This window comes from Glandiceps talaboti, chromosome 2 (genome assembly GCF_964340395.1).
Source record: "Glandiceps talaboti chromosome 2, keGlaTala1.1, whole genome shotgun sequence".
Taxonomy (NCBI): Eukaryota; Metazoa; Hemichordata; class Enteropneusta; family Spengelidae; genus Glandiceps; species Glandiceps talaboti.
This window is the reverse complement of record NC_135550.1, coordinates 2,334,245-2,360,195: the sequence shown is the minus strand read 5'-3', so window position 1 is coordinate 2,360,195 and position 25,951 is coordinate 2,334,245. Positions and strand designations below refer to the sequence as shown.

General features: G+C 37.5%; 1 protein-coding gene across 1 annotated transcript in view; it reads right to left on the bottom strand.

Moving 5' to 3' along the window:
* Positions 1 to 25,951, bottom strand: part of LOC144453510 (kinetochore-associated protein 1-like) — a 158,937-nt gene that overhangs the window by 15,006 nt on the left and 117,980 nt on the right. The window contains exons 35-39 of the mRNA XM_078144822.1: positions 25,078 to 25,213; positions 24,013 to 24,108; positions 21,289 to 21,400; positions 17,663 to 17,726; positions 17,213 to 17,342 (exon numbers count right to left, since the gene is read on the bottom strand). Coding sequence (XP_078000948.1) covers positions 17,213 to 17,342; positions 17,663 to 17,726; positions 21,289 to 21,400; positions 24,013 to 24,108; positions 25,078 to 25,213 — 538 coding nt within the window. The remainder of the gene's footprint in view (positions 1 to 17,212; positions 17,343 to 17,662; positions 17,727 to 21,288; positions 21,401 to 24,012; positions 24,109 to 25,077; positions 25,214 to 25,951) is intronic.

The window sequence follows — 25,951 nt, the reverse complement described above, 5'->3', positions numbered from 1 at the left end:
TATCACAGCGACTAGCAACGCAGTGAAATGATTCCGATGTCCGTTGTTACTATAAATGATTTTGGTTCAGGCAGAAACAGTGTCTGTCATAACAGGATTAGTAAATGTTTGATCGTTGTCATTGATATGTGGACACGGTGACGTGAGTGTTAATCTGCTCAGATAAGACGCTGTGTACTGGGTGGAGTAGTCCCTAATGCGGTGACCCGGGATTGAAATACGGGCCTTTAAGAACTTCTACAGATGTGACTAACAATGGTGTCTCTGTAACACACATGAATAAGTCAGTATGACTGTATCCACGGTTATGCATACTTTGGGAGCCTTGGATCAGGGTAACTGACCTCACTGGGGAGCCTTGGATCAGGGTAACTGACCTCACTGGGGAGCCTTGGATCAGGGTAACTGACCTCACTGGGGAGCCTTGGATCTGGGTAACTGACCTCACTGGGGAGTCTTGGGTCAGGGTAACTGATGTTACTAGCACTGGGGAGTCTTTGGTCAGGGTAACTGATGTTACTAGCACTGGGGAGTCTTGGGTCTGGGTAACTGACCAACTCCAGTAGTATAGACAGTTGGACAGACTATGGAATGACAGTAGAATTTCACAAAATTTCTAGTGTTTTCTCCTGTCTGAAGCCCAATACCAAATTTAGCTATCTTTCTTTTATATTTTTTAACTCATACAAAACTTTATGTCGTATGTGTTTGGATCCATAGAATCCCAAAACCAAAACTCATCTAGGAATTCTTTCTTATATATTTCTTTCTCCATAGAATTCCAATACCAAATTTAGCTATATGTTGTGCACAGTATGTTTTAATTTTATAATGTCCATATAGCATTGATGTTATGTCATCATCCAGTAAATATCTTTTATCATCAAAACAACTCAATAACACTTTGTTAATTTCATAACTTCCTAACTGATGGTTCATTCTTCTAATTATTTTCATAGTGTGATGCATCTGTTTACTATTCAATACTGTATCATAATAATTCCCAAGGCATATTTGTTTCTTCATGACGCTCTTTTTATACTACCCTCAGTTTTACCACCAAGATTATTTTCTTTTATATACGAATATCTTGGATCTTAGACCAAAAAATTCTACAATTGGTACACCAGCTGCTTCATCTTTGAATTTCCAACAACTTCTTTAATTAGGAACTAAGTTGTATCATAGAATTGGGAATCTGGCTTGCAGTCATATGCATTATTTTCAACAAAATTACTATCATACTGATTCAGGTATTTTTTAATGCTAACTTGCCATCTTTATTAGTTAAAACACCATTTTCAAAGTATTTTATGTTTTCTTGTCATTTTACTTTAATCCTGGTGACACTCGTGGGGAACTTTGGTAAATTGATCAGAAAGTGGTAACATTTACTGGCTTTATACATGGATCAGGAAGTAGTAACATTTACTGGCTTTATACATTGATCAGGAAGTGGTAACATTTACTGGCTTTATACATTGATCAGGAAGTGGTAACATTTACTGGCTTTATACATGGATCAGGAAGTGGTAACATTTACTGGCTTTATACATGGATCAGGAAGTGGTAACATTTACTGGCTTTATACATGGATCAGGAAGTGGTAACATTTACTGGCTTTATACATGGATCAGGAAGTGGTAACATTTACTGGCTTTATACATTGATCAGGAAGTGGTAACATTTACTGGCTTTATACATGGATCAGGAAGTGGTAACATTTACTGGCTTTATACATTGATCAGGAAGTGGTAACATTTACTGGCTTTATACATGGATCAGGAAGTGGTAACATTTACTGGCTTTATACATTGATCAGGAAGTGGTAACATTTACTGGCTTTATACATTGATCAGGAAGTGGTAACATTTACTGGCTTTATACATTGATCAGGAAGTGGTAACATTTACTGGCTTTATACATTGATCAGGAAGTGGTAACATTTACTGGCTTTATACATTGATCAGGAAGTGGTAACATTTACTGGCTTTATACATTGATCAGGAAGTGGTAACATTTACTGGCTTTATACATGGATCAGGAAGTGGTAACATTTACTGGCTTTATACATGGATCAGGAAGTGGTAACATTTACTGGCTTTATACATGGATCAGGAAGTGGTAACATTTACTGGCTTTATACATGGATCAGGAAGTGGTAACATTTACTGGCTTTATACATGGATCAGGAAGTGGTAACATTTACTGGCTTTATACATTGATCAGGAAGTGGTAACATTTACTGGCTTTATACATGGATCAGGAAGTGGTAACATTTACTGGCTTTATACATTGATCAGGAAGTGGTAACATTTACTGGCTTTATACATGGATCAGGAAGTGGTAACATTTACTGGCTTTATACATTGATCAGGAAGTGGTAACATTTACTTGCTTTATACATTGATCAGGAAGTGGTAACATTTACTGGCTTTATACATGGATCAGGAAGTGGTAACATTTACTGGCTTTATACATTGATCAGGAAGTGGTAACATTTACTGGCTTTATACATGGATCAGGAAGTGGTAACATTTACTGGCTTTATACATTGATCAGGAAGTGGTAACATTTACTGGCTTTATACATTGATCAGGAAGTGGTAACATTTACTGGCTTTATACATGGATCAGGAAGTGGTAACATTTACTGGCTTTATACATTGATCAGGAAGTGGTAACATTTACTTGCTTTATACATTGATCAGGAAGTGGTAACATTTACTGGCTTTATACATTGATCAGGAAGTGGTAACATTTACTGGCTTTATACATGGATCAGGAAGTGGTAACATTTATTGGCTTTATACATGGATCAGGAAGTGGTAACATTTACTGGCTTTATACATGGATCAGGAAGTGGTAACATTTACTGGCTTTATACATTGATCAGGAAGTGGTAACATTTACTGGCTTTATACATGGATCAGGAAGTGGTAACATTTACTGGCTTTATACATGGATCAGAAAGTGGTAACATTTACTGGCTTTATACATTGATCAGGAAGTGGTAACATTTACTGGCTTTATACATGGATCAGGAAGTGGTAACATTTACTGGCTTTATACATTGATCAGGAAGTGGTAACATTTACTGGCTTTATACATGGATCAGGAAGTGGTAACATTTACTGGCTTTATACATGGATCAGGAAGTGGTAACATTTACTGGCTTTATACATTGATCAAGAAGTGGTAACATTTACTGGCTTTATACATGGATCAGGAAGTGGTAACATTTACTGGCTTTATACATTGATCAGGAAGTGGTAACATTTACTGGCTTTATACATGGATCAGGAAGTGGTAACATTTACTGGCTTTATACATGGATCAGGAAGTGGTAACATTTACAGGCTTTATACATGGATCAGGAAGTGGTAACATTTACTGGCTTTATACATTGATCAGGAAGTGGTAACATTTACTGGCTTAATTTATACATGGATCAGGAAGTGGTAACATTTACTGGCTTTATACATTGATCAGGAAGTGGTGACATTTACTGGCTTTATACATTGATCAGGAAGTGGTAACATTTACTGGCTTTATACATTGATCAGGAAGTGGTGACATTTACTGGCTTTATACATTGATCAGGAAGTGGTAACATTTACTGGCTTTATACATTGATCAGGAAGTGGTAACATTTACTGGCTTTATACATGGATCAGGAAGTGGTAACATTTACTGGCTTTATACATGGATCAGGAAGTGGTAACATTTACTGGCTTTATACATGGATCAGGAAGTGGTAACATTTACTGGCTTTATACATTGATCAGAAAGTGATAACATTTACTGGCTTTATACATTGATCAGGAAGTGGTAACATTTACTGGCTTTATACATGGATCAGGAAGTGGTAACATTTACTGGCTTTATACATGGATCAGGAAGTGGTAACATTTACTGGCTTTATACATTGATCAGAAAGTGGTAACATTTACTGGCTTTATACATTGATCAGGAAGTGGTAACATTTACTGGCTTTATACATGGATCAGGAAGTGGTAACATTTACTGGCTTTATACATGGATCAGGAAGTGGTAACATTTACTGGCTTTATACATGGATCAGGAAGTGGTAACATTTACTGGCTTTATACATGGATCAGGAAGTGGTAACATTTACTGGCTTTATACATGGATCAGGAAGTGGTAACATTTACTGGCTTTATACATGGATCAGGAAGTGGTAACATTTACTGGCTTTATACATGGATCAGGAAGTGGTAACATTTACTGGCTTTATACATTGATCAGGAAGTGGTAACATTTACTGGCTTTATACATGGATCAGGAAGTGGTAACATTTACTGGCTTTATACATTGATCAGGAAGTGGTAACATTTACTGGCTTTATACATTGATCAGGAAGTGGTAACATTTACTGGCTTTATACATGGATCAGGAAGTGGTAACATTTACTGGCTTTATACATGGATCAGGAAGTGGTAACATTTACTGGCTTTATACATGGATCAGGAAGTGGTAACATTTACTGGCTTTATACATGGATCAGGAAGTGGTAACATTTACTGGCTTTATACATGGATCAGGAAGTGGTAACATTTACTGGCTTTATACATTGATCAGGAAGTGGTAACATTTACTGGCTTTATACATGGATCAGGAAGTGGTAACATTTACTGGCTTTATACATGGATCAGGAAGTGGTAACATTTACTGGCTTTATACATGGATCAGGAAGTGGTAACATTTACTGGCTTAATTTATACATGGATCAGGAAGTGGTAACATTTACTGGCTTTATACATGGATCAGGAAGTGGTAACATTTACTGGCTTTATACATTGATCAGGAAGTGGTAACATTTACTGGCTTTATACATGGATCAGGAAGTGGTAACATTTACTGGCTTAATTTATACATGGATCAGGAAGTGGTAACATTTACTGGCTTTATACATTGATCAGGAAGTGGTAACATTTCCTGGCTTTATACATGGATCAGGAAGTGGTAACATTTACTGGCTTAATTTATACATGGATCAGGAAGTGGTAACATTTACTGGCTTTATACATTGATCAGGAAGTGGTAACATTTACTGGCTTTATACATGGATCAGGAAGTGGTAACATTTACTGGCTTTATACATGGATCAGGAAGTGGTAACATTTATTGGCTTTATACATGGATCAGGAAGTGGTAACATTTACTGGCTTTATACATGGATCAGGAAGTGGTAACATTTACTGGCTTTATACATGGATCAGGAAGTGGTAACATTTACTGGCTTTATACATGGATCAGGAAGTGGTAACATTTACTGGCTTTATACATGGATCAGGAAGTGGTAACATTTATTGGCTTTATACATGGATCAGGAAGTGGTAACATTTACTGGCTTTATACATTGATCAGGAAGTGGTAACATTTACTGGCTTTATACATTGATCAGGAAGTGGTAACATTTACTGGCTTTATACATGGATCAGGAAGTGGTAACATTTACTGGCTTTATACATGGATCAGGAAGTGGTAACATTTACTGGCTTTATACATGGATCAGGAAGTGGTAACATTTACTGGCTTTATACATGGATCAGGAAGTGGTAACATTTACTGGCTTTATACATTGATCAGGAAGTGGTAACATTTACTGGCTTTATACATGGATCAGGAAGTGGTAACATTTACTGGCTTTATACATTGATCAGGAAGTGGTAACATTTACTGGCTTTATACATGGATCAGGAAGTGGTAACATTTACTGGCTTTATACATTGATCAGGAAGTGGTAACATTTACTTGCTTTATACATTGATCAGGAAGTGGTAACATTTACTGGCTTTATACATGGATCAGGAAGTGGTAACATTTACTGGCTTTATACATTGATCAGGAAGTGGTAACATTTACTGGCTTTATACATGGATCAGGAAGTGGTAACATTTACTGGCTTTATACATTGATCAGGAAGTGGTAACATTTACTGGCTTTATACATTGATCAGGAAGTGGTAACATTTACTGGCTTTATACATTGATCAGGAAGTGGTAACATTTACTTGCTTTATACATTGATCAGGAAGTGGTAACATTTACTGGCTTTATACATTGATCAGGAAGTGGTAACATTTACTGGCTTTATACATGGATCAGGAAGTGGTAACATTTATTGGCTTTATACATGGATCAGGAAGTGGTAACATTTACTGGCTTTATACATGGATCAGGAAGTGGTAACATTTACTGGCTTTATACATTGATCAGGAAGTGGTAACATTTACTGGCTTTATACATGGATCAGGAAGTGGTAACATTTACTGGCTTTATACATGGATCAGAAAGTGGTAACATTTACTGGCTTTATACATTGATCAGGAAGTGGTAACATTTACTGGCTTTATACATGGATCAGGAAGTGGTAACATTTACTGGCTTTATACATTGATCAGGAAGTGGTAACATTTACTGGCTTTATACATGGATCAGGAAGTGGTAACATTTACTGGCTTTATACATGGATCAGGAAGTGGTAACATTTACTGGCTTTATACATTGATCAAGAAGTGGTAACATTTACTGGCTTTATACATGGATCAGGAAGTGGTAACATTTACTGGCTTTATACATTGATCAGGAAGTGGTAACATTTACTGGCTTTATACATGGATCAGGAAGTGGTAACATTTACTGGCTTTATACATGGATCAGGAAGTGGTAACATTTACAGGCTTTATACATGGATCAGGAAGTGGTAACATTTACTGGCTTTATACATTGATCAGGAAGTGGTAACATTTACTGGCTTAATTTATACATGGATCAGGAAGTGGTAACATTTACTGGCTTTATACATTGATCAGGAAGTGGTGACATTTACTGGCTTTATACATTGATCAGGAAGTGGTAACATTTACTGGCTTTATACATTGATCAGGAAGTGGTGACATTTACTGGCTTTATACATTGATCAGGAAGTGGTAACATTTACTGGCTTTATACATTGATCAGGAAGTGGTAACATTTACTGGCTTTATACATGGATCAGGAAGTGGTAACATTTACTGGCTTTATACATGGATCAGGAAGTGGTAACATTTACTGGCTTTATACATGGATCAGGAAGTGGTAACATTTACTGGCTTTATACATTGATCAGAAAGTGGTAACATTTACTGGCTTTATACATTGATCAGGAAGTGGTAACATTTACTGGCTTTATACATGGATCAGGAAGTGGTAACATTTACTGGCTTTATACATGGATCAGGAAGTGGTAACATTTACTGGCTTTATACATTGATCAGGAAGTGGTAACATTTACTGGCTTTATACATTGATCAGGAAGTGGTAACATTTACTGGCTTTATACATGGATCAGGAAGTGGTAACATTTACTGGCTTTATACATGGATCAGGAAGTGGTAACATTTACTGGCTTTATACATGGATCAGGAAGTGGTAACATTTACTGGCTTTATACATGGATCAGGAAGTGGTAACATTTACTGGCTTTATACATGGATCAGGAAGTGGTAACATTTACTGGCTTTATACATGGATCAGGAAGTGGTAACATTTACTGGCTTTATACATTGATCAGGAAGTGGTAACATTTACTGGCTTTATACATGGATCAGGAAGTGGTAACATTTACTGGCTTTATACATGGATCAGGAAGTGGTAACATTTACTGGCTTTATACATTGATCAGGAAGTGGTAACATTTACTGGCTTTATACATTGATCAGGAAGTGGTAACATTTACTGGCTTTATACATGGATCAGGAAGTGGTAACATTTACTGGCTTTATACATGGATCAGGAAGTGGTAACATTTACTGGCTTTATACATGGATCAGGAAGTGGTAACATTTACTGGCTTTATACATGGATCAGGAAGTGGTAACATTTACTGGCTTTATACATGGATCAGGAAGTGGTAACATTTACTGGCTTTATACATTGATCAGGAAGTGGTAACATTTACTGGCTTTATACATGGATCAGGAAGTGGTAACATTTACTGGCTTTATACATGGATCAGGAAGTGGTAACATTTACTGGCTTTATACATGGATCAGGAAGTGGTAACATTTACTGGCTTAATTTATACATGGATCAGGAAGTGGTAACATTTACTGGCTTTATACATGGATCAGGAAGTGGTGACATTTACTGGCTTTATACATTGATCAGGAAGTGGTAACATTTACTGGCTTAATTTATACATGGATCAGGAAGTGGTAACATTTACTGGCTTTATACATTGATCAGGAAGTGGTAACATTTCCTGGCTTTATACATGGATCAGGAAGTGGTAACATTTACTGGCTTAATTTATACATGGATCAGGAAGTGGTAACATTTACTGGCTTTATACATTGATCAGGAAGTGGTAACATTTACTGGCTTTATACATGGATCAGGAAGTGGTAACATTTACTGGCTTTATACATGGATCAGGAAGTGGTAACATTTATTGGCTTTATACATGGAACAGGAAGTGGTAACATTTACTGGCTTTATACATGGATCAGGAAGTGGTAACATTTACTGGCTTTATACATGGATCAGGAAGTGGTAACATTTACTGGCTTTATACATGGATCAGGAAGTGGTAACATTTACTGGCTTTATACATGGATCAGGAAGTGGTAACATTTATTGGCTTTATACATGGATCAGGAAGTGGTAACATTTACTGGCTTTATACATTGATCAGGAAGTGGTAACATTTACTGGCTTTATACATTGATCAGGAAGTGGTAACATTTACTGGCTTTATACATGGATCAGGAAGTGGTAACATTTATTGGCTTTATACATGGATCAGGAAGTGGTAACATTTACTGGCTTTATACATTGATCAGGAAGTGGTAACATTTACTGGCATTATACATGGATCAGGAAGTGGTAACATTTACTGGCTTTATACATGGATCAGGAAGTGGTAACATTTACTGGCTTAATTTATACATGGATCAGGAAGTGGTAACATTTACTGGCTTTATACATTGATCAGGAAGTGGTAACATTTACTGGCTTTATACATGGATCAGGAAGTGGTAACATTTACTGGCTTTATACATTGATCAGGAAGTGGTAACATTTACTGGCTTTATACATTGATCAGGAAGTGGTAACATTTACTGGCTTTATACATGGATCAGGAAGTGGTAACATTTACTGGCTTTATACATGGATCAGAAAGTGGTAACATTTACTGGCTTTATACATGGATCAGGAAGTGGTAACATTTACTGGCTTAATTTATACATGGATCAGGAAGTGGTAACATTTACTGGCTTTATACATGGATCAGGAAGTGGTAACATTTACTGGCTTTATACATTGATCAGGAAGTGGTAACATTTACTGGCTTTATACATGGATCAGGAAGTGGTAACATTTACTGGCTTTATACATGGATCAGGAAGTGGTAACATTTACTGGCTTAATTTATACATGGATCAGGAAGTGGTAACATTTACTGGCTTTATACATGGATCAGGAAGTGGTAACATTTACTGGCTTTATACATGGATCAGGAAGTGGTAACATTTACTGGCTTAATTTATACATTGATCAGGAAGTGGTAACATTTACTGACTTTATACATTGATCAGGAAGTGGTAACATTTACTGGCTTTATACATGGATCAGGAAGTGGTAACATTTACTGGCTTTATACATGGATCAGGAAGTGGTACCATTTACTGGCTTTATACATTGATCAGGAAGTGGTAACATTTACTGGCTTTATACATTGATCAGGAAGTGGTAACATTTACTGGCTTTATACATTGATCAGGAAGTGGTAACATTTACTGGCTTTATACATGGATCAGGAAGTGGTAACATTTACTGGCTTAATTTATACATGGATCAGGAAGTGGTAACATTTACTGGCTTTATACATGGATCAGGAAGTGGTAACATTTACTGGCTTTATACATTGATCAGGAAGTGGTAACATTTACTGGCTTTATACATTGATCAGGAAGTGGTGACATTTACTGGCTTTATACATTGATCAGGAAGTGGTAACATTTACTGGCTTTATACATGGATCAGGAAGTGGTAACATTTACTGGCTTAATTTATACATGGATCAGGAAGTGGTAACATTTACTGGCTTTATACATGGATCAGGAAGTGGTAACATTTACTGGCTTTATACATTGATCAGGAAGTGGTAACATTTACTGGCTTTATACATTGATCAGGAAGTGGTGACATTTACTGGCTTTATACATTGATCAGGAAGTGGTAACATTTACTGGCTTTATACATGGATCAGGAAGTGGTAACATTTACTGGCTTTATACATTGATCAGGAAGTGGTGACATTTACTGGCTTTATACATTGATCAGGAAGTGGTAACATTTACTGGCTTTATACATTGATCAGGAAGTGGTAACATTTACTGGCTTTATACATTGATCAGGAAGTGGTAACATTTACTGGCTTTATACATGGATCAGGAAGTGGTAACATTTACTGGCTTTATACATTGATCAGGAAGTGGTAACATTTACTGGCTTTATACATGGAATACTTTCGCCTCAGTGATAGGATGACATGACGTCACAATTTCTCAAAGTCAACACTGGAGGGCACTGTATTTAATTTAAAATATTTAATTTTAGTTTATACATATATTTTCATAAGCCTGAACATTTCATTCCTCCTGGCATCTAGTTCATAAACTCTCATGTTCACAGACATATCGGAGAGGTATCGAATATGCTCACAGGAAATGTCAGAGGATGTACGTCACCACCAGATTATACATAAGGGGAGCACAGGAAATTGTCAGAATGTTTGCACTAAGCATAATTTCCTACTTAGGCTCCTTCTAGCCTCAGTCTAGTTCAAGCTGAGTTGGAGAACATTGCTAATTTTGTCTCTAGGGAGCGTACAACCTCATGCTACTGGAAAATTGGATGAATGCTAGACTCTGATCTGAACTATCCAACTTACAAGTGCCATGCCCCAGCAACGCTAAAAAGAACCACCTTATCGGCTTGTACAAACAAAGGGTCAACGGCCGTGCGCCTCGTGGCAGGACAGGAAACGATCCAAGTTCTTGCGTGCAGCCACCAGAACAAGAAGCTGGGTCACAACCCTTCAACCATCATGCAATGGGCGTAAACAACAATGGCGGCCTCCTGTCAGCGATCCAAGGTCTGACCGCTACAGTTACAGAGATGCAGGCAAACCTAACAGTCCTGACGAATAAGATAGCAACGATGGAGCAGTCAGGACAAGCACCTATGCCGAATAACAACGATGATGATGTCGTGGGTACGCTTGATTCCGTTATGCGATCTCCATATCCAACTTCGATGACGACAGGGGGTACAAGAACACAGTTTGATGTGGCAGCTGAATCGCTACCATTCATCGAAACCATCACTCCCCAGTTACGCAAACAGATAATCGAAGGTAAGGATTGTCAACCTTTCTGCCCTACTCATTCCCTATTATAATCCTAATGACAAGACGGATAAGATAGACGGCAGACTAAACAAAGACCTCTCATTGAGCGACTTTATTCAAGCCTTCGGCATTTACATGTATAAAAACGTGATGAGCGACGCATTCCCACAACGCAGATTAGAACTAGACCTATACGAAAGGGACTTGATCGACATGGGTAACAGATATGGTAGTAAAGGTTTCTATGAATATCACAAGCAGTTTAGTGCCAAAGCCGCAGCCCATCTAAAGTACCACGTCAAAGTAGATTGGTCCATCAGGAGTAATACCTTATTCTGTATATTTTCACCAACTACAAGCCATTAGTTGCAACTTGTGCCAAGCATTGGGCCATACATCCAATTTCTGTCCAAAGAACCTTGAGGGCAAGAAACTGGAAAAAGGGCTGGATACGTATGGCAGAGCCCGTGTGTACCTACAGGGACGCAAAATTTGTAATAATTTCAACAGCAATGCAGGATGCAGCCGTTCAAGATGCTCCCACCTCCACATTTGTTTGACATGTATAAATAAAGATCATCCTAAATCAGTGTGTAATGAAACAAAAAACGGAGGGACTGCCAGGGGGAAGACATTACAATGAACACAGTTATTAACCCCCTGGCAGTAACAACTCCTATTAACATTGAGAGATTATCAACCAATCTAGCTGATCATCCAGACAAAGTTTTTGTTAACTACCTCATTGACGGACTAAGACACGGTTTTCACACTGGAATACACCCACTCCCAGACACATCTTATGAATGTAAGAATCTCAATTCCGCTCGCCTCCAACAAATACCTACATCAGAATTGATCGACAAAGAAATCAATAAAGGTTTTCTATCAGGCCCATATGACTCTATACCATTTGCAGTGTATCACATTAATTCAATCGGCATAGCTGAAGGTAAATATTCAAAAAAGAAAAGGCTAATCGTTGATCTATCGGCACCCCACAGCAACGAAACACACCCTTCGTTAAATGAGCTGATAAACAAAGAACAATATTCTCTACATTACGTCACCATAGATACTACAATCAAACATATCAAGAAATTAGGACAGGGCAGCTGGCTATGCAAGGTAGATATTTCAGATGCTTTCAAATTACTGCCTTTACACCCAAAAATGTGGCCTTATCATGGTATAAAGTGGCACAACAAATATTATTTCTTCACAAGACTAGTCTTTGGTAGCCGGTCTAGCCCAAAGATTTTTGATACCCTTGCTACAGCTCTATGTTGGATTGCTTCAAATGTATACAAAATACGTGACATTCTCCATTTACTAGACTTCCTGACAATTGATCCACCACACTCTGACGCAGACAATCATTAATGTTCAATACTCTCCGCATCCCACAAAACAGTAGGCCCTTCTACATGCCTTGAATACCTGGGAATTATACTAGATTCTGACAAAATGGAAGCCAGACTGCCGAAAGAAAAAGTGAATCGAATCTGTGAAATTCTCAGATCATTTCTCAACAGGAAATCATGCACAAAACGAGAACTGCTGAGCTTGTTAGGCCACCTAAATTTTGTCAGTCGCATCATTCGCCCAAGGACGGTCTTTCGTATCGTATCTTATTTCCCTATCTACTACAGTTAAAGAACTTCACCATCACGTACGCTTAAGTCAGGAGTGCAGACTTGATATACATATGTGGTTGAAATTCCTCTCACAGTGGCACTGCATCTCCTTTTTCTTAGATTACAATCATTCACATGCAGCGGATAAGCATCTCTACACGGATGCGACCGATAAAGCCTTTGGGGGTTACTACGACAATAAGTGGTTCCAAGGTAGTTTTCCTGACAACCTTATTTCAGATGGTGACAAGTTATCAATGGCTTTTCGGGAACTCTATCCCATCATGATAGCAATTGTTCTATGGGGTCACACTTGGACAAGCCGACGGATTTTATTCTATTGTGACAATATGAGTGCTGTCGAAATAATCAACAAAGGACGATCCAAAGTGAAGATAATAATGAAACTTATGCGCAAATTAACCTGGTTCACAGCACTCCATGGCATATCCCTGGTGTACGTAATGACATTGCTGATGCATTATCTCGTTTCAGATGCAGAAGTTCCACAGATTGCTGCCTACAGCAGACATGCTACCCCACCAAATCCTGCCACCAGAGGACCTATTCAAGATATAGATCTGCAGGTAAACAAATTGTGGACGTATGCTATTAGCAGCCAGACGGCAAAAGCTAATCAGACTGCGTTAACATGATTAATCCAATTCAGCTCTAGGTGTGGTGTCATCACTCAACCAGGCACACTTCCGCCCCTATCTGAGAACATACTTATACACTTTGTTACCTTCTGTCATCAATATCTCGACTTGAAATACAATACTATTAAGCTGTACCTAGCAGGGATACGTTTCCATTACTTACGGGAAAGGACATACTAACCCCTTTGCCAATTCAGAGAGGTTGGAATACATATTGAAGGGGGTAAAACGAAGTCAAGCAACTACAGGAACAAACACTGAAAAACGTTTTCCAATCACATACAATATCTTATGTAGTATCACTTCTGCACTACAGAACAAGGTCTTCTCTTTCAATGTTGATCTGCTTCTGCTATGTGCATGCCATATGGCCTTCTTCGGTTTCCTATGCTGTGGAGAATTTACAGTCAGGAACACAGTAGATACCATCATCCATAATATGACTGTGCGACATTGTGTGGTCGCAGGATAAATATTCCCATTATACAGTCGTATTGCGGAGGTCAAAAACTGACCCATTTGGCAATGGGACACCGATCCATATTTTCAACATTCCAGCACTAAACACATTGGTCTATATGAAACAGTTACTACTTCTTCGCGCCACCATCAAGGTGCAACGAACTTATCACCTCTATTCTTTGATCAAGATAAGGGAATTCTCAGTCAAGGACAATTCATTGGCTACTTACGCCACATACTAAGTACAATCAGACTTGACGTGTCCAAATTCTGTGGACACTCATTTCATATTGGAGCAGCTACATCAGCTGCGGAATCGAAGATCACATGATACAAAATCTTGGCAGGTGGTCATCGAACTGCTATACTAGATATATACGGATTGCTAAGAAAGACATTCAGCAAGCTCAACTCTGATCAGCATGGCACACACATAGTGTAATCTATATTGCATCCGGAGGCTTCCTAATCCATTGGTCTCCACCACTATCTTTAACTGTCTTGGGGGCATTCGTTACATTCACTGCTTAGCATTCATTCCACTACTTTTGGGCATTTTCCCCTTGTTCAATTACCCCAATACAGTTTACAGTCAGCTGAAAACTAATCAATCAGCTCATTTCGAATACAAATTCATTCACCTAGCTATGTCTGCCAGGTCCTCCCCAGGTAGCTAGGATAAGACACCTGCCGGGTCCTCCCCAGGTGCTCTTCTTGGCGTATTGTAAATTCTCCCAAGTACAAATTCAACCTAGCTATGTCTGTTGGGTCCTCCCCAGGTAGCTAGTATACAGACACCTGCCGGATCCTCCCCAGGTGCTCTTCTCGGCTTATTGCAAATTACCCCTGTACAATTCACCACCTAGCTATGTCTGCCGGGTCTTCCCCAGGTAGCTACAGTTACGACACCTGCCGGGTCCTCCCCAGGTGCTCTTCTTGGTTTACTGCAAATTATCCCTGTACAATTCACCACCTAGCTATGTCTGCCGGGTCCTCCCCAGGTAGCTATGGTTACGACACCTGCCAGGTCCTCCCCGGGTGATCTTTTCGGTTTACTTATATGTTTTACATTCAGGAGCACACATATACTATACTCCTTACACCTGCTGGTGATCTTCCCAGCTGCAAGTGGTGCTGAGTAGCCCTCAAGATAGCCATAGTTTGTGTTTGTTTTTTGTCATTGATTTAACAGTTAGTTTGTTACCACGACATTAAAGCTCAAGTTTTTCTAGACATACTTGCAAGTCTCACTACTTCATTCTACATTCACACAAGGACAGTAACAGATACCCAATATGTGGGTATAAATGGAAAAATGGTGACATACATAAGGGCGGCCCTATTTATTTTTCTGTTTCTCATCTCCCGACCGACCCTAATTTGCAGCTCAGACATCAGAAAAAAAACCCTTTTTTTATTTCCGACCGACCCGAGTTCATCTTAGCAACACAGCAAGATTGTAAGGTTTGAACGAACATCAAATGTTCCTCATGGTGTCTACCCCCTTGTCACGTTGGAGCAGCACGTGTCTTTCATGGCTGAGGTTGGAGGGACAGGGCTCAACATTAATGCCGGCCAAGCATCCCGGGCTGCCAAATCTTCAGGCTGGACCGGAAGATTTTTGAAAGACCTGCCCATTTTGCTGGAATGTAACAGCTCAGAATATTTCTATTATTTTCAAAATTATGCTTAAAATTGGTAAAAGGCATACTGCATTCCTCAAAAAAACAATTTTTTGACCAGTTTTTAGCTTTAAATCAGTTGTATCATTGGGGAAATGACCGACTCCGTAATGGTAATGCATTTCATGACCCATGACATACATGAACTTTAAAAGATGATCTTTGTTCATTGCGCATGTGCAATAAATGAAATTATCACAGCTTCACGCAGCAGAGGCTCATGATGTTTGTTACAACTTACAAGCTTCAATTGTGTCATAAACGCAGGTTTTAGGCATGGATGTTACAACAATTGTACAAAATGACTCAAAAAGAGCAGTGATAGCTGATCATTTAAATAGTTTCAGCATTGGAATGTTTGATAACACGGAGTGTCGCAGTCACACATCAACGAATGGTTATCTCTATCATGGTCGATGAGGTCGCACAGTACAAGGATATTCGAGTACGGTTAATTACCTGGAATCGGTACATACAAAATAATTCGTTTAGCTTTAATTTTAGTAAAGCGAAGCTCCGAGGGCTGTAAGAGAGTCTAACACACACACACACACACACACATCCACACACACACAGACAGACAGACAGACAGACGCCGGGCGATCCCTATAGCACTACTGAACCTCAGTTCAGTTGTGCTAAAAATGATAATTCCTCTAGCAAACTGATGACAATCACGCAAGTGTTTCAAAAAGTTACATACTAAAGTTCAAATTGGATAACTTGAAAAAATTGCTAGCAATGTCAATGCAACTTTGATTAATAGGACAAATGTGTTAGTACACCTGATAAAATCATACAATAGTTCATGGCTACAGATATACATCCATTAGGATGATGAGTATTCATCTTCTTACAAAGTTGTTCTACGGACTTGTCAACCTTGCTAAAATGAAGGAAAGAGACCTGTAACAAGGAATTCAATAAAGAGAAGAGAAAAGAAGTTGTAGAGAGACTGATAGGACAGAAAGGACAGAGAATAGAACAGAAAAAATATAGATTTTTTTCCTTGTCCTTTTTTTTCGCCCGCCCACTGAAGATGGGAAACAAAAAAAAAAAAAGGTCATCCTAATCTTGTTATAGTAGAAGCTTAAACCAATTCTAAGCTATACCAAAGATAACTGAGTTTTAAAAAAATAGTACATGTATATCAAATCACTTCTCTTACATTTATTTTATCAATAAAATTGCAATGTCATTTGATTGGACCTTCCCTTTAATTAAGGTTTACAAATTGTTTCGTGATACATGTACACCAGAAGTTTCATGTTTGGAGAATCAAATTTAGGAACTATTACCTTAAATTCAGTGTTAATCAAAGATAACAAAAGTAAAAAATGTTTGATTTTCACCTGAATCTGTTGTTTCCTCTTGACTACATTAGAGACTAGAAGTAAACAGGCTAAGGCATGTGCTGTCATCTGCAACTTGATAAACTGTCTGGAAAATGCTATCATATCCATATCAGATACCACAGGACAACTGAAATAATAGAAATGTGTTAATAACTATTAACAGTTGGCAAAGCTATATATCACTATTAATCACAATGTTCAAGTTGGGATTTGAGATTAGCTTCATGGAATATGTTGTGTATTCTGCACTGTACAACACTGACAGTTTTGAGCAATTCTTGGAGTGACTGTCTTGTTTCTTTGCATTGTCTGTTAAGATCATGAGTCAGGTTTTCTATGTCTTGTTGGTTCATTTGTTAAGATTTGATGATCCATCTGATCATACAAAGCACCATGACAGCTGATAACCACTACTTTATAACAAACCCAAAGACTACAATAGCTTACCGTAACAGAAGTAGCAGGGATTCATGGCATATTTTCATCTGTTCATCACTTAGTGGTGCAAACACTAAACACAAAGTAAGATCTCTTATTAGTACATTTGTATATATTACAAATTACAATTATGGAGTCATGATGCTCAAATTGTTAGAGTGGCTGGCTTGGAATCTGCAGGATATAGGTTGTGGAGTCATGATGGGTGAATGGTTAGAGTGGCTGGCTTGAATTTGTAGGATGTGAGTTCAGCATTGCTGTAGCTGTTTGTTTCTGAATAGCTTAAATCCTTGGGCAATATTGAACCACGATTGTGCTCCAGTCAACCCAGCTGTATAACTGGGGACCTGGTATACTTTTATATTAGGCCTTCTGCTAGGGATAGTAATAACTCGACCCTCATGAAAAAAGGCAATTACCTATCAGGCTATCGAGTCTAAATAAAGTTAATTATTATTATTATTATTATTATTATTATTATTATTATTATTACAACATTGCCAAATCAAATGATACAAAATCATACATTGTACATGTTTGAATAGACTGAAAGATACGTCATGACATTTCGCCCTCACTGGCCTCCTCTCACCCCTGACTGTATTACTCTGAACTAGTATGTCGGAAACTTCAAAAGATTTTGGCCCCACCCTGAACTAGTGATTAGAAGGTCATGCAGAGGTTGTCAAGTACATTAGAAATCAAATATGTAGAATAGCTTCTACGTCAGGCGATAAGAGTGAATGTTGCCATGGTAATATATATGTCAATCACTCGGTTGGCGACACTCGCTCTAGGATTAGGCTTGCATAACCACCGATAATATCACCACGTAAATAAACATACACACATGTGTCGGCAAAATTGTAACTCTCCTAAAATAATGTTCTTGTACTTCAAATTTTCAAATTATTACTGCCATGTTAAGTTTTGTATTAAATATTACGGAGTCATGCATGAAGGTACCTGTAAAATGCCAACAAAGTCCACGATCGCCACATTCAAACTTACGTGTACAGAGTATGCTGTCTGTGGTGTACAATTACACACTAAAACAAGCGATTCATGTTTCCTACAGACGATCGTTCATGTCATATTTACATGATTTGTGTCCCGTTACGATTTACTTGTTGTCCTCGTCGACAGCAATTCCGATCAATTTCTCTTGGTAAACTTCACTGGTAAGAACTTTCCACCAGACTTTGTTGATGGCAGCTTCAGGTGAACTGAATACTATTTGCACCCGTCCATCAATGACATGTTGTTTAGTATCATTATCGTTCAACGTTGAACCGATAAGCGATGCTGTTATGACTAACTTTTGACAACGTTCTACTTGGCCTATTATCAGTGAAATGAGAGGCGAAATAACAAGAATAAAACCTGGTTAACCCTTGACTAAATCGATGACTTTAGGTGCTAGGTAGTATATAATCCATTTCCTGTAATCGGTAGTATCGCAAACACGTCTCTTCCTGTACAAAAAAACCTCTCAACATTTTTCTTTCAACACTATTTCAAACTCATGGGAAGACTTTGTTACGGCATCCACGACAGGCATTTTGGTATACTTTGTTTGTAAACAAGTGTGAACAGATTACATTGTTTACACATGATAAGATACAAGATGGTTGTGGGCAGAACGTATGTTAATATCGGTGACGCAATGCCTGGTTCTGTTGCCAGTGAAATTAAAATAAATTAACATAAAAGTCTGACATGGTTATTTGAATGCCTTTTATTGTGTACATGCCTGTAATTGGCCACAACCAGTTCTGGTTGAAAATGCTAGGAATAGTGCAGTTCGATACAGACGTGGGAGGGGTTGGCCGACGTGTGTGGGCTTCCCATCATGGCATACCTTACAAACTAATGTTTGAATACAGACGTGGGAGGGGTTGGCCGACGTGTGTGGGCTTCCCATCATGGCATACCTTACAAACTAATGTTTGAATACAGACGTGGGAGGGGTTGGCCGACGTGTGTGGGCTTCCCATCATAGCGTACCTTACAAACTAATGTTTGAATACAGAATAATAATTTCTCCAGTTGTATAACAAAGGGAACCTTAATAAAATCTAAGGCAGACAATCTTGGTATTGTTAGTATACTGTACAGATGATTAAACCAAGGGCATGAGGCAACAATTCTGGTGTCTATCAACAATTGAATAACATGAATAAAGATAATATCAAAAAGTTCCGTCAAGTTTATAATTCCTTCATTATCTTGAATCAATAATTAATATCTAATTAAAATACACAGAAAAATACATACAGTAACTTGAAACGCGCTGAAATATAAATAGAATACGGCGGACTGGGACGTAACATGCGTAATGCATGTCTAGTCTAACGTGTGTGGAGCATGTGTGGAGTGTACCGATTGTGTAGCGCCCCCAACGGTCATATAAATTATCTGTCTTGTCGCGCGCTCGCGATCGCGAGCTCGAATGATTCGAATCTTTGCAACCGTCCATAAAAGTACTGGATTTTGAAAATTCCATATGCACGAGCTCGACATTTGCTCAATTTGCTCAATTTGCTCAATTGCTAAAAAAGGAAGGGTAGGACACTCCGGTGTTCTTTTTCGTCGTAAGATTGAAACCATATCGCCCTCGTTCACGGACGCTTTCTGTTTCGGGCAAACTTACGCGTTTTTGTTTACTCAGTCAAATGATGTTGTTACGTTTTCTCTTTCATTCAAAGGTATATTTTGAAGAGACACAGATATGATGAGTAATGTTTAATGATTATTTTTACGTAATTTTATGAAAATAATATAGACCGGAATCGACTGTGTGTTCGAGCCTACCGTAACTCAACGGCATCAAATATTTATTAAAAAAAGAAATTATCAATTGTGTTTTTGTTTATATCCCTCGCAAAAGACGCACCGTTTCAGAGCTTCAGTTCATATAATATGCTGTTTCAGCAATCTGTTTTACTGTCCTGCAAACGCCACAAAATTCATTGGTCACATGTTCGATTTGAAGCGTCCTGATTGGTTTATTCGATGTCTTGTCCTACCCCTCTGTATTACAAGTTTAAGCAAGGAATTGGTTTGAGCTCGAGCTCGAGCACGGCAAGCAGCGCGTCACGCATCGAAGCGTCAGCTGTCGCGAGCGAACTAAGCGTCGATTTTGCATGCACCATGATCATATTCCATTTAATCATTACAGACAAAATCTATCCATATAGTTTCTTTTCCTTTATTCTTTTTTGGAGTCTTCCATATTTATATAAACTTTTTCTGTGATTATTAAAAATGATTCATTTTTTAAAAGACAGGAAAGTGTACAAATACATACCCAAAATAACAAATATTTGTAGACGTGTTTAATGATTTTATTAAAATAAACTACAAATAAAGAAGTAAGTATGTAAATGTGACTCATAGCTAACTTGGGCCTTTATTACCTGTATGACATCATTATCATTTTTGGGTTTCACCAGAATTGTTGCCTCATGCCCCTGATTAAACCAGTACAAACAATAAAACCATATATGACAGACACCTTCTAAATTTAGTAATGAAACTTTTTATTTTACAGCGTCAAAAAATTCTTGGAAGTTGATCACTAGTAGGCTGTATAGATTAGCAGACCAATACAATCCAATAAAAAGACAACCTACCTACTGTTAGTGGCTGCAGTACAGCTGTTCTCCAGCTTCTAATTAGTGATGGAATCTGCCATAAATTTGGTATGACAGACAGCTGTATTACCACATAGTGAAGATAATTTATCTATGGTGGGAAAAATAGATGAAACACTTACAGAGATGGTAGTAGAAACAGTTCACATGTATATGTCATTAAATTCTGGGTAATCTTTTTTTTTTAAGTGACTTTTTAAGGATTGATTCCTATCAAATTATTGTCAGATTTTACATTGTGACAAGTGAGTGTGTGTGTGTGTGTGTGTGTGTGTGTGTGTGTGTGGCTATTGTTATGGGTGTGGTCTGGTTGCTAGGCACATTTACACACATTTCTTGAATGTTATTCAATTGTCTATTAATATACTTATATGGTTATCTTTGCAATATACTGGATTGTTTGGATGTTGCTATGGGTGTGGTCCTGTTGCTAGGCACATTTACATACATTTCTTGAATGTTTATTCAAATGTATATTAATCACTGTTGTTATCTTTGCGATATGCATGATCATTTGGCTGATGCTATGGGCATGGTCTTGTTGCTAGGTTCATTTGCATATATTTAAAACAATGCTGTTCACTTGTCTAACAACCCGTTATTTTTGTGACCGTTTGGCTGTTGCTATGGGTGTGGTCATGGTTGCTAAGGCAAAAATGTTTTACAGAAAATCTGCAGAATAATACTTCTACGAATATTCCCACCAAATTTCAGGCCAATCTGCCCAGTAGTTTTGGATTTTAACTTTTTAAACCAAAATTTGGTTGTTGCTATGGGCTTGGTCATTGTTGCTAGGACCAAAATGTTTTACAGAAAATCTGCTGAATAACATTTCTAAGAACATTCCCACCAAATTTCAGGCCAATCTGCCCAGTAGTTTTGGATTTTAACTTTTTTGACCAAAAATCATGTTTTTTGACACAAAAATGGCTGTAAGTCATAGTTCATTATCCATTTACTAAGATTGAAAGAAATTGATCAATGAATATCCAAGATATGACTCCGGACGGACGCACGCACGCACGATTGGACGGAGCACAATCTATAAGCCCCCGTCCTGGACTATGTAGGGGGGGGGGGGGGTAGGGGGGCTAAAAATCACAAATAAAGAGCAAAAACATTTGAAATCCTCTTTCAGACTATTAGAATTTTGATGGCCAAATGATTTCTCAGCCCCCTTCCCATTGTCGTAAATTTTGGTCATGCCATTAGTGCACATTCACTCTTGTATGCATCATCATCAGAGCCAAGTCAACTATTGCTATTGAAATTGACTCAAATAAGATGTATATATAAAGTATGTAAAATATAAAGAAACCCCCTTAAATAATTTTGAAACAAGGTGTGCATGTTAGTCCAGCAGCCACTTTACTGACATGTGAAGCCTGCATGAGGAAATATTGTCCATCGCAAAAACAAACAAACCAGATTTAAACTGAATGCCTCCCATAAGGGAATCACTAATTATGCAAATTGGTCATTAAAACTTAAAAAAAACTATGGTAACAGGTTTTTTTTTGACAGGTGTGCTTTCTGAGGTTAATGTATGTGCCAAATTAAACGGAATTTGAAGAGTGCATGATACTGCTTCATTGCTGAATATCATTTGTTATTCAAATTACTCACTGAAGAAAAAAGTTGCATCGACAACATCTTAGCACATGTACGTATCATTATAGTTGATATATGTATATACCATATTATATGAAATTTGAAGTTTGCATTTTTAAGATATAGTCTAGTTACCTAAAATCATTAATTATGCAAAAATTTCATTAAAACTGTAATCTATATCAACAAGGTTTATAGGACATATGCACTGTTATGTTTAACATATGTACTAAATTGTATTGTAATTGAAGTAGTATGCAGTCTTAAGATATTGCCTAATTATTGAAAATCATTAATTATGCAAATTATTCATTAACACTGTAAGGTACATCAACAAACTTTATAGGACATATTCGATTTGTTATGGTTAACATATGTACTGAATTGTATTGAAATTGAAGTATGCAATCTTAAGATATAGCCTAATTACTGAAAATCAATAATTGTGCAAATTAGTCATTAACACTAAGGTACATCAACAAACTTTATAGCATATATGCGATATTTGTTATGGTTAACATATCTTCTGAATTATATTGAAATTGAAGGATGTACTCTTAAGATATAGCCTAATTACCGAAAATAATTAATTATGCAAATTATTCATTAACACTGTAAGGTACATCAACAGGACATATGTGTTTTCTAATGGTTACCGTATGAACTAAATTATATTGAAATTGAAGAATGCAGTCTTAAGATATTGCTTAATTAGTTGATTTCATTGATATGCAAATTTCTCTAATTAACATGAACAGATTGAGCTCAAAAACTACTCAGGTCTAGCCATTATCCCAAACATTATATGTACCAAATTTCAGTTTAATTGAGATGACTGTTTTTAAGAAAAATGATGACACAGACATACAGACAGACAGACATCCCCCTTTTAATACCTCCCGTACCCTTACGGGAGGTAAAAAAAATGAAATGTCAAAAATGTGGGTAGGTTGGGCCCATTGAACAGCTTTCTTATTTTTTCTGACCTTATATAATATATGATTATTTTACATAATCTATAAAGCCAGGGTAATCCAAGGAACATTCCAAGATGTGCAACAAAGACATTACATATATCCTGACAATACTTACCATACTAAACACCATAAGTTGCTGTAATACTCCATTCCATAGTTGTATGTCATATATTTTATTGTCTAAACACAGATCACTAATCAACTTGACAGCCTGATGAAAAACACAAAATTTTGTTTTACAAAACAGATATATTATCATGTACAAGGAGTAAATGCTACCTGATACACTCAAATTAACCATTCTGATAGTTCTCCTTCAAATGACCCAGCGTTTGTCAAGGTCTCGACCTCATATTTAAATATATGTAACATTATGTCCCAACAACAGTGCTTCCCATTCTATAGGTACTAGTAGAACTTGTTTGACAAAAACCATTGAAAATAGACTAACAGAATTCAACCTTACTGGGCACCTCTCTTGTCATCATAGTCTGATAAGGACCAGCTACTGAATCCCAGGTACTTGTTTAAGTGTTATTTCATTTGTGGAGCCATATGGATTACACAGAATCACCCTTTCATTCTAGACAACAGTTTCTATAGCTCTGTCCATAGCCCCTACACGTGTAGGGTCTATGCTCTGTCCGACAACAATTTCTATAGCTCTGTCCATAGACCCTACACATGTAGGGGTCTATGCTCTGTCCGACAACAGTTTCTATACCTCTATCCATAGACCCTACACATGTAGGGGTCTATGCTCTGTCCGACAACAGTTTCTATAGCTCTGTCCATAGACCCTACACATGTAGGGGTCTATGCTCTGTCTGACAACTGTGTTTTTTACCCTAATCTAAACTTGGCCTTTAAGAACAAGTGTAGCAGAAATGTATTAAGTTTGGAGATTTTGAAGACTAGAGGAGTACCAATATTGAGACTACTTACAAAATGATTTGTTTTACAATATCTTCTTTGGTAAGTTCAATTTGATTTACAAGATAATAACATAAAATGCAATTTGCCTCTAAAGATTAAAATGTGAACATAAACTTTCAGGCATGTGATTCCTATAATTAATTTTTGTATTACGCTCTTAAAATTGTCATTGTTGTGAGTGGTATATAAACAGTCACTGTAAAAACCCCTCTGATAATTAGGCTCTTCCCTTCTCTTATACTACCTTAGGTTCATGACTGTGATTCCTCCAGATTCGTCTAACAAGTTCTTCTTTGTTACATTTGGTGAATTCAGCCACACTGTATGTCATATTGAGTGTTTCCAGATCAGTCAGGTATACTAAGGTTTGTAAATTGAATCTGCAAAATAGACACAGTGAGCACAGACAGTTATCCCTTCATGTTAGTCAGCTAGATGTTATTTTCTGCTCTCATGAAACAAGACTTGGGGAGGGGGGTATTTTAATTTCAATTTCTGTTGAAGGCTACACATATTTTGGACTGAGACACCTTTATATTCAAAAATTTTCAAAAATGTTACTTGCAGTACTTATATCAGCTTGGTGTTACTTGCAGTACTTATATCAGCTTGGTGTTACTTGCAGTACTTATATCAGCTTGGTGTTACATGCAGTACTTATATCAGCTTGGTGTTACATGCAGTACTTATATCAGCTTGGTGTTACATGCAGTACTTATATCAGCTTGGTGTTACTTGCAGTACTTATATCAGCTTGGTGTTACATGCAGTACTTATATCAGCTTGGTGTTACATGCAGTACTTATATCAGCTTGGTGTTACATGCAGTACTTATATCAGCTTGGTGTTACATGCAGTACTTATATCAGCTTGGTGTTACATGCAGTACTTATATCAGCTTGGTGTTACATGCAGTACTTATATCAGCTTGGTGTTACTTGCAGTACTTATATCAGCTTGGTGTTACTTGCAGTACTTATATCAGCTTGGTGTTACATGTAGTACTTATATCAGCTTGGTGTTACTTGCAGTACTTATATCAGCTTGGTGTTACTTGCAGTACTTATATCAGCTTGGTGTTACTTGCAGTACTTATATCAGCTTGGTGTTACTTGCAG